The sequence below is a fragment of the Denticeps clupeoides genome, chromosome 16 (genome assembly GCF_900700375.1).
Source record: "Denticeps clupeoides chromosome 16, fDenClu1.1, whole genome shotgun sequence".
Taxonomy (NCBI): Eukaryota; Metazoa; Chordata; class Actinopteri; order Clupeiformes; family Denticipitidae; genus Denticeps; species Denticeps clupeoides.
In genome coordinates this window covers 2,775,233-2,794,797 of record NC_041722.1, presented here as the reverse complement: position 1 = coordinate 2,794,797, position 19,565 = coordinate 2,775,233, and the positions used below count along the sequence as shown (strand labels likewise).

Below are 19,565 nucleotides of genomic sequence, written 5' to 3'. Positions count from 1 at the left end.
GGGCCCTCGGAGCCCAGACGGTTATCTGTCTTAAATTGCTCCTAGCACTGGGAGTGGAAGACGCCGCAACTGGGCAGGCACACGGCTCAGCAGGCTCATTTGAATCCTGTTGTTAATGTGTGGGTAGGCTTCCTTGTTCACAGCAAAATCACCAATATACCACTGAGCTGTGAAAAAAAAAAAAAACTCAAAATGGCCTCACGCATGAACCACATGCAACTGAACAGGGCGTCAGTATTTATAGACAAAACAGCATACTGGCCAATTGCGGCCACTGTCACGTCTACATGCACATCTTCACATCTTCAATGAATAAACAAATATTAAAAAGGAAATGAAAATGACGTGAATGTCACGGTTGACGGGGACTTGTGAAATGGCTCTGACAAGCAAGACTTTTCAAACACATTGATTAAATTAAATCCTTTTTTCTACTTTGGGGATGAGTAATCAACTAAACAAAGCTCTCTCATCCCCTGTGGGCTTGCCATTCATCCCGCATTAGCCCCCCTGAGTTTTAAGCCTGTACATCATTTAAGAGAGGTTTACATATCACTGCAATGTTCTCATTGGTGGCGACTGAACACTCCACCTGGTCATCCTGGTTTAATTTGTAAATTAAAATATATTGATCCCAAGCCGATTAACCCAGCAGCCTTTTCTTTTCTGTCATTTTTGACACACACCATTTCTATTTCCTTTAATCATACAAATAAATGAACAGATGATTATTGATATACATCACAAATGATCAATGATCACTTGCAAATGTTGTTGGTATTTTGTGAACGTGTTGTGAAAAAATAATTGCCATGTCGTCATGTGTACAAGGTCTATAGATTTTTTTTTACCCCAGGCTACAGTAAACCGAAGGCCACGGTTGGCTTTTAGGGAGCTATATTTGACTTGTGTGCGTCATATCTGCTGACATCATGTGGATACATGAGTGCAAAGAACTGCTCTTAATAAAACTATTAGTAAAGTGGCCTCACACCTCGTAGGCGAATCCTCCCCATATTGGTTCTCCAGTTTCCTGGATTTATTCTAGGTGAATTGCTGCCTCTAAATTGGCCATACATGCGAGTGTGTGTTTGTGTGCACCCTGCAGTGGGCTGGTGTCCAGCCCTGGGTAAGTCTCCGTCCTGCACCCAGTGATGTGCTTCGGCAGCTTTGACCCTGAGCAGGGCCAGGGAAAGTGAGTGAGTGAGAAAAAGAATAGTGTCAGTTTAGAAATGAGTGACATTGACATTTTTATACAACTGCTTCACTTTAGGAACTGTAAAATGTACACTAAATATATACACAAAATGTCTCCTTTTATTTGAAAAATATACTGCTTAAATTCAGCTTTAGATTTTCTTTCCCACCCTCACTAATCAGCTAAACCTCCTGTTTGAGACACTGAGTGTAATTAGCAGCTCTGGTTGGTGGGAATAAAACAGCAAGGGGTAATTCTACTTTTGAGACTGAACTTTCCACCTTTGCCTCGGGTGAGTGGATTAGCACACTCTGATTAAGTGTGCAACCACAAGAAAACCAGTGACTCCACCACCGTGAACCTGAGACCTGAGACAAAAGCTGTATATAGGCCTGCATCAGAGCGCCAGTCTGAGCTGCAGGAGGTGTGGCTGTCAAGAATCCGTTCAGCTACATGGCACAGTCATATCTAACACGTGCAGTGCCTTTGCTCAGCCAGAGGACTGTTGCTCATGTGCGTTTCTTTTAATTCTACTAAGACAAGAACAAATAAGACTGAAGTACTTCTTTTGGGTTTTTAGAGTCAAACATGAAAATGATAAGCTCTCTAGTTAACAGTAACTAAGACAGAGTAAGCTAAATCCCCAGACTGCACTTCTTTATTGCTTTTCGATTCCTATCCAGTCCGCATCTGTTTTGATCATTCGTTTTGGGTTCATGTGGTCTTTGTCATGATCCTGAATTTTAAAACCACTCTCCCCTATGAATAGTCTTTTTTTTTTTTTTTTTAAGTATGGAACAGAACTCACCTGTGGAACCCATGTAATCACTGAAAGGCTGAAATCATTACCCTTTCCTTCTCATGTCCTCGCTATGATGACTTTAAAGTCATCATAGCAGAAGAATGAATTATAATTTTCATGCCTCGTGCTAACAGAAGATTTCCCTATGATACTAATAACATCACAATTTGTGTTTCTATATTATTTATGTATTTTAAATCTGGTGCCTTGAATATGGAGCTGAAATGTCAAGTGTTTGAGGCTTGCATTTTAAACACTTATTTGGCAAATCAGCAAAATCAATGGGGCTTCCAGTGTAATTATGTTTTTGATGTAAGTTGTAAACACTCAGCCATCATGTTCGAGATGAGTTTCACGAGATGGTGTTTTTAACAAGACAAGTCCCCTTAATAGGACACTCCTCGTTTGGGAGTAATGTCACTGCTGCACAGCTCATTACGTGTCCTGAAGAAAATCACTCATCCTTGCCTCTTTTTCCCTTCTCTCGTTTAAAGGTGGTCGGTCAAATAGACAAGCTGACGTCAGACTTTGACTTCGACCAGGAGCCGGATGACTGGACGGTGGCCACAGCAAGCAGCACATCCAGCAGTGACCGGGGCCTGGGGGAGGCCTTCAGGCTGGACTTTCTCAGCCAGGACATACTCTCAGACAGCTGGGACCTCTGCAGCTTCCTGGAGGCCTCCTCTTCCTCCTCCGCATCAGCAGGAGCGGGAGCGGCGGCGGCAGCGGCGACTACCCGCAGGAAAACAGGGTCTCACTCTGGCAATGGGGACCGGGACCGAGGACCCCCCAGTACCGCCACAGCCTACTCACAGATGAATGGGGGTCTACCCATCCCCAATGGACCTATCATTGTCACACCAGACTCCTCCAGTGAGGAAGCTTCCAGCTCCACGCACAGTCAGAAGACCTCCCGAACCTCTGGCACTCGTGAGAGGGTACGCTTCAGCGACAAGGTCCTGTACCACGCCCTCTGTTGCGATGATGATGAAGATGAGGAAGAGGATGAGCCGGAGGAGGAGGAAGACGAGGATGATAGGCGTGACTGTGGCACGCCTGACACAGACAGTGAGCCCAGCCCTCTGGCAAGCTCCCCAGTCCCTCCTCTCTCCTCACCTTCAGACCACTCCATCCTCCATAACTGTCTGGACCCCATGGCGGTGTCCTCTCTCGGCAGGGTCTCAGCAGGGACACGCACACTGACGCCGGGCAGGAAGGGTCTCCTCAACCCGAGCTGCCGAAAAAAATTACTCCGCAACAGCAGCACACAGACGGTTTCAGACAAGAGCACCCAAACCGTACTGCCCTATGTCCCCGCCAAACAGAAAACCAAGGACCACTGAGAGAAGAACATTTATCTTCAAAAAAAAAAAACTAATACAAAAGACTGTAAACTTATTTAAATACATAGACAATAGATTAATACACATAAATTAATTACTAATATAAATAAATGATATATGGAAAAAAATCTCTTGACTACCTAAAGTCATTCTTAGGCTCAGGGATTTATAGGTAAAAAAAAAATGTGGGGGTGGAGGGTGGGGAGCTGACGACATGGATCGATAGAAGTGATATGGCAGCGATAGAAGTGAATGGGCGGTCCCATTTGAACTGTGCTAAATATTAACTCCTAACTTTTTTGCAAATTTGCATTATTTATCGGCTACAGCTGGATGTGAAGGGTCATATTTTCCCAGTTCTATATATGGGGAGTGTTCTCTAACGTCACAACATTTATGCTTTCTAGATTTACCGAAACAGGTAAATCATCTGATGGTAATCTTGAATGTGGATTTACTAGCAAAGTTTAAACAGGGAGGAGCCTCCTTCAATATCAATACGTCACACATCTGGGTATCACGCAGCGTCCTGTTTTCCACCACTTCTTTTTGGGGGTTAGGGGTGACCTATTGGGTAAGGAAGCAGACCCGTAATCAGAAGGTTGCGAGTTCAAGTATTGAACTGCCATGTTGCCACTGAGGCAAGGTGCCATCCCCACGCACTGTTCCACAGGCACCTTTCATGGATGCCCACTGCTCACCAAGGCCAATGGGTTAAATGGACGTTCTGTGCTTCAGTGTTTAACAAAGATGATCACTTCCCTTTCTATAACTTCTTCACCTGTTCTATACTGTGCATATCAGTGGACATTACAAATGTTATCCGTTATAGGCATCTTGGGACACACAGGGCATGTACACTACCAAACATGTAGGTTATCACCACTTTACAGCAATGCAAGTATTCTGATGGGTGAACTAGTAAATGTGACACTAGTGAACACTCCCCAAATGCTACGTCTTACAGAGTGCTGGGAAAATACGGCCGATGTGCTGGTTGTGGAAATCATGAAGAGGTGTTTATGGCACAATATACAGTGGTATGCATACTATATAGCAGAGTACGGTTTTTCTTAATGTGATTTAAAAAAAAAAAAAAAAACTGTTGCATACTCTGTATTTTTTATCTATGTATCCATGCTGTCAAGCATATGCCAAGGGATAATTAGCAGTCGCAGATGAGTGTTTCTTTGTGAAAGAAGAGCCTCTTTTTTTGCACCCTTTATAACATCTTTAGAAATGACTGACAGACATGAACATCACTGTTTAACCTGATTTATTATTTTTTAATTATAAAGCAATTAAAAAAAATCTCTTCCCCTTTTGTCTGCTCCTGAAAACAACGAGGTGACGAGGGAAGAAATGAAAGGTGGTGCCCTTGAATGGCCAGGTCACGGACTCAGTGATGTTTTCCTCCATGGGTATTGCTCTCCAGGAGGAGGCCAAGGTAGACAGAGGTGAAAACTTGAATGGTGGTGAATAAAGGCCAGGATGTAAAAGGTTATGCAGCCCAGCAGGGCTCTGGCTCCACACCGGTTTTTGAGAGTGACACCAATAGTGCAGATCAATAGGAGCTAAGAAAGCCCACAGAGAGAGCAAGAGCATGAGAGAGAGAGCGAGAGAGACCCTTCACAACAATCCCTCAGATAAATGAAAAATTTATTTATTTATAACTATATCTGTATTGTCAGACCAGCTGGCATTTACTCTGAGGAAAATAGAGAACAAGACAAAGAAAGATGGTGAGGAAGGTGGAGGAGATAAACAAGAACTTTTGAGTGGGTGTAGGTGGGAGAGAAATGATACATTAGACAGAACGAGGGCTGTGATGAAGGGCAAAGTTGCAGAGAAAAAAAATCACCTTCCCCAGAAAGATCGCTTTTTAGCTACACTCATGGTGGCAGTTTAAAGTGACCCAAATTTGATTTTTATTCAGGCCCATCTAATCACATCTCACTCTGATCTGATCTCATGTTGACTGGATTAAAAAAATCATGCAATAAGTGGTTTCAAATCCAATACAAATCTAATACACCCAGTCAAACCATGTGACGTGTATACGAAGACATATTGGATTTGCGAGCATTTTCTTCCGATCAATCCATCATACATTGTGCTCTTTAAGATTATTACTTTGTGACAGTGTCCCTTCTTTTTAGTTCTTTCTAAAATGACACAGGAATTAGAATACACCCTAAACAGATAAAAGAAGACCACCTATATGTTGAGCCTTCTTTACTCTTCCAGCTATAAAAAGAATAGAATAACAACCTTACAGTGGTTAAAGCTGTTAATGAATATGAGAGCAAGACTGAGTAATATTAATAATAAAAATAATGACTCTATATAGGGTTATATAAATTCAATGTTCATAACATATTTTGCACATTAACATGGATTTTATACAAACTATAATTTATTAATTGTATTAAACTTTTACAGCCTTTTCACATCCATTCAGTGAACAGGTGTGATGCCACATAGAATGAGGTGAAAAGGAAGACCAAGGTTCAACATACACTTTATTTCATACAAAAGAAAGAAAAAAACTGAACGATGCCCGTAAACGTAATGTTAAATGACATTAATGTTCTGTTCGTCAACAAAATTTGTGATTAAATATCATCATCAACACATAAATGCTGATCACGTGACTATAATGAAATATATTATGTAATTCTGTTGACAAATAAAAACGAGACTAAATGTGGTTTTGTAAAATAAAAGCTATACTAAAATGTCTCTTAAGACATTTTGAGACGAGACGTTATTTACTCTCGTTTAATCACAGTATTGTTATGCAGTATTTCTGTTTCCTGTGTCTCCAGTTCAATCACACAGATGACATTACTTCCTCAATTCTTAAATCTTTTTTTGATTCTCTTCTGCTAAGTTGGCAATGGGATGCCATCTTTATCTGCAGTAAGCCCACGCCACAGGTTGAGGCCTTAGTCAATGGATGTTGTAGGTTGTCATTCTGCAGAGAGGGTCAGCATTGCATCTCCCCCCCTTGACCCTCTGATCAGAGATGAGTTCATTTAGATGCTCATTGTAAAAAAGTTTTATGCCATACACTCTTTCTATTCACTCATTCCACATTCACTCAGGTTACGCTCTCTGTTTTTTCTTTCCTTTGGTCTGAAAGGGGCTGTAATTTGCCCTAGTCTTTACAGGGAGAAACTTAAGGAGAAACACGGCCACTGGAGTGGATGTAGAGTATTATCATTTTTGTATCTTAATTTCACCCTCTGTTTGATGTACGATCATTAAATCCCAAAATCTCATAATGTACAATAATTTTACCCCTTCATTTTATTTTATGTTTTGTGGTTAGCATGACAAGGTAAAGATCTCTGTTTAAAGATCTCTCATCTGATGGCACAGACATACTTGGCTTGTTTATTCGCAGTCGTCTCACATGGCTTTGCAGCCAATCAAAAATAAATATATATGTTACATCGCCATCAGACTTACTGAAATGAAAGGAAGAAAGAAAGAATGCGTGATTAAAGCCTGTAGCTAACACTGGCAACACTGAATGGGTTTGACTACATTTACATTTACATTTACAGCATTTATCAGACGCCCTTATCCAGAGCGACTTACAATCAGTAGTTGCAGGGACAGTCCCCCCTGGAGCAACTTAGGGTTAAGTGTCTTGCTCAGGGACACAATGGTAGTAAGTAGTAAGTGACTAAAATAAATGTGTGTTTTTCTCTATTCTACTAAATACTACTAAGTACAATATTGACTGAGCTAAATTGCATTACTAATAAGACATGTTGAAGACTAAAATACATTTTTCCTTGACTAAAACTAGACTAAAACAGTCATGGAGGACTAAAATAGTCCTCCATGTAGGTTTTTAGTTGACTAAGACTTGACAAGACTAAAAAGAATACAGATGTGACTAAGACTAATAAAAACCTAAATGACAGACTAAACTAAAAAGACCAGACTAAAACTAAAATTAAGACAGGCTGCCGAAAATAACTATACTCGTCATGAACATGACAAGACTGGAGACTGTAGGGAGTGTCAGGTCTAAATGGAGGTGTGATCAGGAGGGCGTGGCATGTGAAGGTCTCAGGGCTAGTACTCAGGGGATAGTGACTAGGTGTGAGTGTGTGTGCAGCATGCAGCAGCAGATGCGGTGCGAAAAGTCACAACAGGTTTGCACTTCAGCATTAGCACAATCCATGCATGATGACGTGATTAAAAATATGCAGGTGGATGCTCAGTCTTCTTTTTTCCATTCAATTTGCAGTTGACAAAGAATCACAGTGGTGGTGCTACATTTGACAAGGCCTGCACACGTTTAGCACATTATCAAGCACTGTTCACTTTAAGTGCCCATCAAAAGGCGATAGAAAAGCTCACAAGCACTTCACCAGTAATCAGAAGGTTGCCGGTTTGAATCCCGATCCGCCAAGGTACCACTGAGGTGCCACTGAGCAAAGCACCGTCCCCACACACTGCTCCCCGGGCGCCGGTCATGGCTGCCCACTGCTCACTCAGGGTGATGGGTTAAATGCAGAGGACAAATTTCACTGTGTGCACTGTGTGCTGTGCTGCTGTGTATCACATTTAACTTCACTTTAACTTTAATAAATCCACCATACTTCACTAGATAAAATGTTATACTTGCTGTTTGCAAACTCACCATATGTGCCATTCTGTGATGTCTGTATAATTCTCTTTTTACACATTTTGCACATTATTGCGCAAAGGAAAACTCAGGTTTCAGTAAATTAATGTAAGCATTATGAATTTTGAGTAGATATCTAACAAAACTGTTGTAGGTCTTACTCTATCCCAATTATTTAGACGATTCTCAGTCTGCACCCACCCCTCTGTCACATCTGAAGGTTTAATTTGCCTCTTGTGCCTGACAGTGTCTCCTAACAGCTTCCCTTTTTACCGCACATATTTTGAAAGGCACACTGATCTCTTATAAGTAAAGTGTGTAGATCAGCCCTCCAACCGATAAAAGCACCATGTGACAAATAGAAACACTGGGTCACACGTAATAATTACACAGTATTAAACACAGTTGATGTGAAGTGTAATTCACTCTTGACTTATTATATAAGGTTTCTGGGCAACCTGAATGCTGCAAGACAATGACTGGGTGACACCCAATACTCATCATGCCAAGCTTATCATGACTCTATGAGCATATTTGGGGCAGTGGTGGCCTAGCGGTTAAGGAAGCGGCCCTGTAATCAGAAGGTTGCCGGTTCGAATCCCGATCCGCCAAGGTGCCACTGAGGTGCCACTGAGCAAAGCACCGTCCCCACACACTGCTCCCCGGGCGCTGGTCATGGCTGCCCACTGCTCACTCAGGGTGATGGGTTAAATGCAGAGGACAAATTTCACTGTGTGCACTGTGTGCTGTGCTGCTGTGTATCACGTGTGACAATCACTTCACTTTCATATTTATGACTGAATGCCATTTTTGTTATTCAGAAGCCCGGGATCAGGAACCTTCTGAAATCAGTCAGAATTTAGGAGCAATTATTGTACCAACCATAAAAAGGTCTTATGTTTCAATGCTGCCAAGAAACATGATAAACATGTAAGCATTATTTGTGAAAAAGAACACATTCTTTACTTTATACAAAGTTCATGCAAACTTTTTTTACAGTTCCAAATTTAATAATATTTGTCATACTTAAAACTGCTCAAATAAAGTGTGCTCAGCATATGTGTCTGAACTGCTCGCCCCAGCCATTGACGGTACATCATTAAAGCCTGACGTAAACTGGACATGTTTAGTTTCCAGTGGCACAACCTCTACCCTCCATTTCCAGTTTAAATTATTTACATTGTGTCTTCATGCCAGCTGCCCAAAATCTGTGTATGCGCAGAATCTAATCTCATTCTGCCTCAGTGACTGATCTGTTCCATTTTTTTCTTTGTGCAGAACGAATCGCCTACTGACATCAGGCCATGTGGCATACATTAAATCTCACATCCATCATTAGTTCAGTTCAGTTCAGTATCTTTTGTGGCATGCATCTCTACACGTCAGATCCCACTTCCATTTATTTCTTGTGTGTGTTTTTAAGATGAAACTGCTCCACTGAGGAAGATGCATTGAATGACAATCGATGGATCACACCCTGCTGCTCTGTCTGCCATTTCACTGAGCGAGATGAAAGACCAACAGGTCTCCAGGCTCATCAGCATAAACAAACAAAGTGGCCGCCAATAGAGCCGAGCAGAAAATGCATCAATCACAAGAACACACAAAGCTCACCCTATGCTACGTGGTCTACACACCCAGATGTTACAACGTTTCTGGGCACCTATACAACCAAACACAGTTTTTAATTGTATTCAGTTGTATCTCAGGACAACCTGAATCCATAGGAAAGGAGTATAAAAAATATGAAAACTCCTTCTTCTTCTCATTGTATGTGTTTTAGCTGAGCCCTGAAGTAGGTCACACGTGCTATAATGTCCTGTATTCATGATGATGTTACATTGGCACATACAATGTAGCTGGACCTTGTTGCTGAACAAGTACATCCCTTCACTGAAACAACATTGCCTGATAGAAGTGATCTCAACAGCACAATGCGGCATGCAACACTACAAAAACGGTTTAAGAAAGAACCATAAGGACTTAATAAGTAAGCAAAACACATAGACACCAATTACTTTAAATCCATTACATTAAAATAATTCTAATATTTTGACTCTCTTTACCTCAAATGGGTCTCATTGAATTTTATTAGAATCTCATTAAAGTCTCCTGTGATGTGAACAATGAAAGGTTTCTATGGGGTATTTAGATTCAAAGCTGTGCCAGTAAACAGTTGAGCTTTTAATCATTCTGCTGCTGGATCAGCGTAATGAGAGGTTATTTGGGCGGCACAGGCCAGCGTCTGCAGTTTCAGACTCTAGACTCTCCCCGGTACCCAGCTAAAGTACCCAAGCCAGGAATGTCTCCGACCGCAGAGGAACAATAGAGTTAGTGAAATGATTCAGCCAATTACAAGAGGTAATGAAGAGACCCAGTGCACTGAGGCAATCCTATTGCAGACCGGGGTTAACAGAGCTTCACTTAAAGGAGCGGTGGGGACACGGGTGACATGGACTGTATCACAGCATGGATGCATGTCAGGTGGCCCGGCCATCTTTGACACATCTCGCTCTTATTGTTGCTGTCCTGTGCAAAAGGTTTTCGGACATTGTCACTAATGCACCTTGCTGGGTCTGGTAAGCACGCGGCCAAGCTTAACTTAACAAGAAAATGTTATGTTGGAATCAGCAGGTCCACCACTGAGATAAAGAGAACCAATGACGAATCTCTGTTTTCTTTGCTTATTGGCACAGGGTCCAAGAATCAAAGAGCTCAATACTGGATTGGCTTTCAGACGCCGAGCCTTGCAGGGGTTTCATTTGTTTACTTTCCAGCATCATCAGTTTCATTCCGTAACCAGAACCAATCTTTCCTAACTTACACACACGGCAATTTGTGCCATGTTCGAATTTGGTGTTGCAGTAGCTGCAGTCCAGTGGCGGAAGCCAGAGCGAGGGCAGTAATGAGTCTGCAGCTCTGCCTTTCCACAAGAGAAATGAGAAAAGCTTTTATTTTTATTTGCCCGAGAAAAAAACCTGTACAAACTGAGGTAAGAACAGAAAACAAAGCAAACAAAAGCAGAGGAAGGAGAAAAGACATCAGAGCTTTACATCAGAGCTTACACTACTCATGATCTTATCACTGAAGAAAAAATAAAATTTCATGGATTTATAATTAAATAAACAATAAATATATTCAAAGGAAATCAGACATTTACTCTAAGAACACATGATTGTATTTAAGAATTTATCCAGGTGGCTTATTTTTCATAAATTATATTTTTGTATAATGTATTATTTCATGGGTAAAAAGGGCTTGATGCTTCAGTCACTGTCTCTGTGCTCAATATAATACTGGTTAATTTTTGTTAAAGCAACATTTTGGTCTTCTTTATATAAATTTACTTCAATTATACAATTGTTTTCTATTTTATGTTAAGCTACCTCAATAAAAGGCGGGATTTCCCAGCCATAATCTTTACAACGGGTGCCCAGAAATATGTAAAGCTGCAGTATAAGGGAGAGAAGTCGAAACCTTCTGAATAATTTTGCCACGTGTGTACAGTAGACCCTAAACTAGCTCCCTCTGCAACACTGAAATCAATACGCTGCAACATTAGGCCAAAAGCAAGCAAGGGACAATCAGACAAAATTAAACCCATCTGCTTCCAGGAGTGAGTGACTCTGATTTACTATTGATACCATAAGCAGCAATAATTATGTGCTCCAAACAACTGAGGAAACAAAATGCAGCAGTCTTAATTGTAATGGCTTCTTCTGAATAGACAGAAGAATAATGATTGTGACAGTGCAGAAAGTGTATATTACGTAATTTTCCACACAAATACAAATTAATATTAATTCCCTGTTCACTTTTTTCTGATCCAGTTGGATAATTATGACCAGACCTGGCAAATCGCATGAAAATTATTGTGCATACATAATAGTTCTCTATTTTTATTTATTTATTTACTTACTTATTTACTTTTTTAGTAGTCTGATCTGGTTAGGCTCTAGATCATCGCTAGATCATGTGTTAACAAGATGGATTCCAAGTTGCGAATATTGCCTAAAATCCTGTTGCTGCTTCAGCCTAACATCTGAATTAAGCTCACACCCGATCAGCAAATCGCCGCTGCTACTGTGGCATCTTTCCAGCCCTGACAGCTGGCATTTCTGGTAGTGCACCAGCAGTGGTAAAGTATACTACACGGGCGGACAGCCTCGCCGTGCTCCTAACAGCGCTGTGACACCGAGGATGGACAGAAACCACCTCCCACTAACAGAGCGGGACAAGGGCACGTCCAGCATCACTCACTCTTTCACTGGCCTCTGTGGGTGATTAATGAACAGGCACAGACGAGCCACAGATAAGATTAGACCTTCAGAGGGGACGAAGGACATGGCGTGGAGTGAGGGTGTGTGAGAGTGTGTGAATGTGTGTGTGTGTGGGTGTAAATGGGGGGCAACTATAAATGATGCAAGCCTGTGCAAGAGTTCAATTATGTTAATGTAAGGATTAAGGTTTTATTTCTAAATTAATCAACATATTGGGCGAAATTAAAAGGTGCTTGTCCATCCCTAACATTACATTTATGCTGCATTTATTTAAAAAAAAAAAATTAAAATCAGAAATTAAACCATCTGCAAATAAGTGGAAGCCAGTAAAAAAAAATGATCAAAACAACCAAGACAGTCAGTCCATGTAACATGAAGCCCCTGCAACATATCACCAGGCTGAGCATTCAGCTCGAGGCATTCACTAACTTTCCATAACTGATTAATCCTAGTGGCAGTCGATGTAGTCCATCCCGGCACAATGGGTGCAGGATGGAGAACCAGGAGACCAACGCAATCACAAGGAGAGTGGGCAAACGCCACACATTCAAGGCCTGAGCCGGGATTTGAAGTCACAACCTTGGATGTGTGAGGCCACATCAGTTACCACATGCCACCACTCAACCCTTCAGCTCCACTTTACTCAACAAATATGAAAAAAGAATAACATTACAAGTGTTTTAGCCTGGCTCCAGCGTGAAACAAGCATATTTATTTAATAAGGAAATGAACATAGAATCATGGTTGCTATTTCGTGTAAAAGTAAGTTAATCAAGAGCTGTGGCTCATGGCTCCGTCCCCATAATTCCACACTGTGAACATTGGTTACTCTAGCAATATCCAATAAATCTTTATTTGCAACAGATATTCATTGTATGCATTGTTTTATTGTTTTGTATTTTGTATGGTGAGGTGACAAAAGACAAGTGAAAGAGAACCAGTTAAGATTTAGTCTAGTTAGTCTCTAGTCTAACATGTTGACACTTTGGTATATAGTCAAGCTACTTTTTTGTGTTTCAGGTGTTGTGGAAAATTAAGATTTTTTACAAAGTACAAAGCCCTGATAAAAATTAATTTAAGCACGAGAGAAAAAAAAGCCTGAAAAAAGCTGTAGTCCAGAGGTGGGAAGGTTGCGGTACGAGAAGAAGATGCTGTAGAAGACCCCCGCAGTGAAGCGTCTGATTGCTCAAATTGGAGGGTAGCACCTGTCTGCAGAACCGGGTGACTGGAACTAAATACAGGGGAGGTTCTCCACATTCTCGTTCTCTCGTGCTTTCTGCTTTGCTTTTCTCTTGTGGCTGTTTCAGCAAGGACGGATTGAGTTTTCTGTACCATATATTTGTTTATTTGTTTCAAATTGTGCTGTGATGTGCATTTAAATATTAGTTTCTATATCATATAGAGTTTTTTGTGTGTAGTTTTTTGAAACTTTTACAGACCCACACAGTACTACAATACATTACTGATTCCATACTGAAATCATTTTAAGAAATGAAAAAGTCTGTAAATCTGCTTGTTTCAACAGACATGTAACAAAGCACTTCACAGTGCAAAAGTGGCAAGAACAAATAATAAGAAGGCAATAATAAGAAGAAAGACCCAGCAAGATTATCCTCTTCATCCTCGTCTGGTCAGAACTGAAGTTGACTCTCAAGATGCAAGGGTCAGGTGGCCTAGTGGCTAAGGAAGTTGACCCGTAATCAGAAGGTTGCTGGTTCGATTCCCATCAAGGTGCCACTGAGCAAAGTACCGTCTCCACACTGCTCCTTGGGCGCCTTTCATGACTGCCCCATGCTCACTAAGGGTGATGGATTAAAAGCAGAAAACACATTTCGTGGTCACCGTGTGTTGTGCTGAAATCTGAGGAACAGCAAACAGGAGCAGAGCAAATGAGGCAATGGAGACTCCAGAAGGCCTAGAATGTCACATTTACCATCAGGGCCAGGAGGACACTAAGAATTCTTTATTTCTCGGAGCATTTTCAGTAAAAGAGACATTACATTAAAAGAGATATTACTTTTCTATGCTTCAGAAACAGAATTATATTTCATAAACATAGACATATTTTTAAGTAGAAGCAGGTCATCCTGAAAATGCTGCCCAACGTTATGTTTAACGTTGAAATACATGTTTGAGAATATGACTGCTGACAGCCTGCCAAGCATTGACTGGCATGTTCCATTTTATAACTGCACTTCCCTTTTCCATTTTCAGAATTTTTCTTCTTTTTGGAAGTGGTTAGGGTCCTTCTCACCTGAATGCGCTGGGGAACATAGAAACTGAGGAGGAAAGTATATTCTTAAGAAAGATTTGAACATTCATTCAGGAAGTTACAGTACTGTGTCAAAGAAGATTATGTTTAAAAAAAAATTGTGGCCATCTTTGGAATACTAAACTGAAGAAACTGGATGTGCCAGAGAAGACAGAAAACACAATAAAAGCCTCCAAAAGCTGTCCGGGTGAACAACATTTAAAGGTCACTTCCTTAAGGATTGGAAGGAAATACAGTGATGTTCTATCTCAGCATCATTCCAATGGCTCAAAAGAACTTGCTTCAGTGCTACACAGTCTTCTCACGTATCAAATGAACAGCTATGAAAAGTCCTGCGAGAATATAGAAATCCTGTGGAGGACCAATGCTAGGTAGAAATATTTTGTCTTAACAACATATTATATCAGAATCCCCCAAATAAGAATAATTTCCTAAGCATTGTATTTCAAAATGTGTTAAAAATATGTTAAAATGGCAGATGTGAATTATAAAATTCAGGATAGACCCCAGAGTGTAAACTGATATATGGTTTAACTTTTTTAACCTAACAAGAGCTTAAAAAATGCCAGGCCCAGCTTGACTCGGTGACCATCCTTGACCATCTACTGAAGAAAGAAGGACTGAATAGGGAGTCAATTTAATGGCTCAAAAATGGTTAAAGTAGCTCTCCCCAAAAGCCACTGGGTTAAACACCCTAAGCATCAAAATGCGAACAGCAGCTAAGCACAGCGTCCCCACCATTCTGACAGAATATGACCAAATTCAAAATACAACTGAAAAGGAAACAGTGCGGCTCCCGACAGGCTGTCAGCATTTCCATGGCATTTGCAGGTAAAGGCCAGCAGGCTGTAGCGGCGCTGACAGCTCTGAGCGCCCAGCAAATGAGAGTTAACCGATGATCAAGACAGAAAGCATGCTCAGCTTTACACAAAAACGTTAACTTTTTACCCTTTCCCTTCAATAACAATACACCTCAGTTAGGGCTGCTTGATTCTTCATATTAAAATTGTGATATTGATTCTCACCAATCTGCAGGCAATGAGCGTAACACCAGACACCGCTCCACTGCAGTACAGGGGTCTGTGCATTCTTAATAATTCAATGGGAATTATGATTTTTTGGCACAGGTAAACAATATATCAGTACTGGTGGGACTGTAGGTTTGTGGAACTATTCTGAAGACTAATCATGAGCCCTGCTGTAATATTTCAGCATTTATTAATGTTTACTTTTACTCTTTGCTGTTGACAGCCATCATCATTTTGAAACCCCCAAATGTCCCAGGCTGTTGGAGTGTGAACACTGCAGAATTGCAGATGATTTTGATTCAGGTCGATACTTTAAATGACTAATCTTGCAGCCACAGAAAAGCCCAGAGAAATACACAGTTGTTCAAAAGTTTAGAAATGTCCTTGTTTTCCTATGAAAAAACACAAAATTAAAATAGAAAATATTTGAAAAAGTGTTTAGAAACAGTCATTGACAGAGTTATGTCTAGTTATTCATCAGATAGTCAGCTAGTCTGAAGAAAGACCAGTTGAATTTCTTCTTCAGTCTGTGCAACTGCAAATCTTTACTTATTTAAACTCATTTAAGCTTTTTTTGTTGGTAATATAGTGTCATCTAAAGGTATGCAGACATTAAATAAGAGTAACAATGTATTTGAGGTTATTTTTTAGATTTTATGTGCAATTGGCAAACAGTGCTGTATTGTATTTTATTGATATATACTGTACAGTGTTACAGTGAGTTTGACATTTTCTCAGTTTTTGTTGCAAAATCTAAATCAACCTTTTCCTATCAGTAGTAATTCCACCTGATACTAGGCACATTCATACTGCTGTCAATTAAAATTTGCATGTTAAAAGACAACTTAAATCCTGATCTTCATTCTAAGCCATTTTGGACCTCTTCATTTAGTTTTTTGTTTGTTTTTCGGCAGAAGAGCTACTCTCCAAAGCACACAGGCGAGTGCTGGGCCAGTTTCAGACTTAGGACCTGTGAGGTGGAGATGATTACACCAATTACAGTCAACCCGCATGCCTCCAAAACACCGCCACTCTGAGGTGCGTATCAAGATTAATAGCTGTGGGATTTCATTAAGTCATTTGCCTGGGAAAGTACAGAAGAATAAACAAAAAATTCATTAAAACTTTGTCTCCGGCCTCAAGATACCATCATGATTAGGTGTCGAACGGTAGCGTTTGTAGAGATTTAATGATGCTGACCCAGTGTGAATCTATAATTCAGACAACAAACAGAAATTGAGACAACAATTATTGTCCAAATGAAAAAAAAATCTATTATGATTCTGAAACAAGTCACAATTTTTTTCAGTGAGGAACTGGGGATTCAAACTGGTTGTCAGTGTGGGGTGCTGGGATGCTGCTACATATCCTGCTAAACATACAGAGAATTTTTAAAAAATATATATTTACTCATGCTGTAGTCATCCAATAGTCTGTTAGCATTTTCATGTCATCTTAAGGTGGCATTTAAACAACAAAATGGTCCCAATTCAAAAGTCACTAAATGCTGCACAGTTGTATATTTTGCATTAAATATTCCATTTCATTTTGCACATAATTCCCCATATGTGATTCAAAGTGTCCCTGGTGAGCATTGACTCTTAGGATACACTAGTCTGTAAAGGATATAGGTCTTCCAGATGTGAAAGGAGGTAGCCCCACACTTGAGACATACCCATTGGGTGACCCAGACACTCACAAATGTATTGGATTTTTCCATTCCAATTTTGTTTGTACAGTTTTCTATTTGATCAGAGTTGGAAACTTCAAGTATCTCTGTAAGAAAATAAAATTACTGTCAATCAAATTTCAAGATAAAGGTTTCAAGCTTGGACTGGACAAACTTGATGTTAAAATATGTTGTCTATGGCGAGAGGTCACTTGTTCACCACCACGGTTGTAGGCCTACAATTAAATGCAAATAACATGGCCACCACAGCTTCCCAGACACACGGCATCACTGGTTGTGAGGACTGACTGATCAATATCCTCAATTGCTGGTTGCCTACAGAACATGCCTAGGAGCCCCCACCCCATTAAAGCCTTGGTGACGGATGTATATCGAGGAGACGGCAGGGGACGTTTTTTTTTAGCTTCCGCACGTGTGCGTCAGTGCCCAGACTCAGGCCGTGAGCCGCCCTCTGTGCTAGACAGATGGCTTAAGAGCGTGTCAGCTGTAAATCTGTTGGCCGCTCGACAGAGCTGTGTTGTGTCTGAAGACTGAAGATTTACCTCCCGCCAGTGCTGCCCAGCAGGGCCAAAGTCGTCGGAGTCAGGCCAACCTACAGCAGCCAATCAATAGCCAAAAATACACACACACACACACACACACTCACACACACACAGAGCAGACACTTAAAAACACCCCATAATGATTTGTTACGTTTATGCCTACTTCCTTCCAGGCAAAGGTCGCCCACTCGCATTCGGAGCCACGCGCTAGCTGATTGCCTGCACTTGCCAGCAAGTATTCAGTGTTTGGCTGATACACAAAACTTCCTGAGCTTTTATGTTATTTTCTGCTGATTCGTTGCTAGGCAACACTAGCCAGTAAATTATCCCCAGTATGCAGAGCATGATTTGTTTGCAATAATTATGCATAATTTATTGAATTTTACAGTATTTTATCCTGCTGCCATGAGACATTATTGCTGCGCAGAAAATGAACTGTTCACCAACAGGCATACAGTCAAGGACATTTCTTTAATATTTTAAGCAATTTATATTTTTATTTAGCACTTACTGGTAGAAAATACTATAAAAGCTTTGGAAGAAAAGTTTGACATTGTCAGTAAAAAGTAAGATAAGATTAATCACCCTTTGGCAAGTTTCAAATAGTGCTTTTTGTGTCATCATTTATAGCTCTGTGACATGATGTGTGTATCTGGGTAGCCCAGACGCTGAGACTGCATAAGGTACCATATGTCTCAAGTGTTTTTAAGATAGCATGCCCATCATAAAGCACTGAAATTTCTCACAGAGATATGTCAGGCGTTAATGTTAACCAAAAAAACGTGCCAAGACAAATGGTGTGGTAGGTGACCAATGACCTCTGGGGTGCAATAGCCAACAGAGAATCAGAGTGAGGTTGGAAAAAATGATGATTAAAAATGATTTAAGGTTTGATGGACTCAAGCATTCCCCTTCAGCAAGGGTAAAACACCAGTATACGAAAAAGAATGAAAAGAACACTTGGCAGAAAATTCAGCAGGTATAGGGCCTCAACAAAAAAAAACAAAACAAGCGTGCAATGCATCCGGAAAGTATTCACAGTGCATCTCAGAATTCTACACCCCATAATGAAACCATGAAAAAAGTTTATTTGAGGTTTTGGTAAATTTGACAAATGCTCAATAATTTATCTATGCACTTTTGGCAACAATTACAGCTTAAAGTCTTTTTGAAAATGATGCCACAAGCTTGGCACAGATCTGTCCAGAGATGTTCAATCAGATTCAAGTCAGGGCTCCGGCTGGACCACTCAGGCAAATTAACTGAGTTGTGCTGAAGCCACTCCTTTGATATCTTGGCTATGTGCTTAGGGTTGCTATCCTGTTGAAAGGTGAACTGTCATCACTGTCTGAGTTCAAGAGCGCTCTGGAGCAGGTTTTAATCCAGGATGTCTCTGTACAGTGCTGCAGTCACCTTTACCTCTATCCTGACTAGTCTCCCAGTTCCTGCAGCTGAAAAACATCCCACAGCATGATGCTGCCACCAACATGCTTTACTGTAAGGATGGTATTGGATTGGCCTGGTGATGAGTGGTTCCTCCAAACCCGATGCCTTTTGGCAAACCTCATGTGCCTTTTACTAGGGAGTGGCTTCCGTCTGGCCACAGATTGGTGGATTGCTGCAGAGATGGTTGTCCTTCTAGAAGGTTCTCCTCTGTCTGCAGAGGATATCTGGAGCTCTGACTGAGTGACTTTCAGGTTCTTGGTCACCACCCTGACTAAGGCCCTTCTCTCCTGACTGCTCAGTTTAGGTGGTCCGAGCA

General features: G+C 40.8%; 1 protein-coding gene across 1 annotated transcript in view; it reads left to right on the top strand.

Annotated features, from left to right (window-relative positions):
- insyn1 (inhibitory synaptic factor 1) overlaps nt 1-7,008 on the top strand; it is a 52,988-nt gene extending 45,980 nt beyond the window's left edge. Inside the window, exon 3 of the mRNA XM_028957011.1 lies at nt 2,495-7,008. Coding sequence (XP_028812844.1) covers nt 2,495-3,343 — 849 coding nt within the window. The 3' untranslated portion in view covers nt 3,344-7,008. The remainder of the gene's footprint in view (nt 1-2,494) is intronic.
- The last annotated feature ends 12,557 nt before the right edge of the window (nt 7,009-19,565 follow it).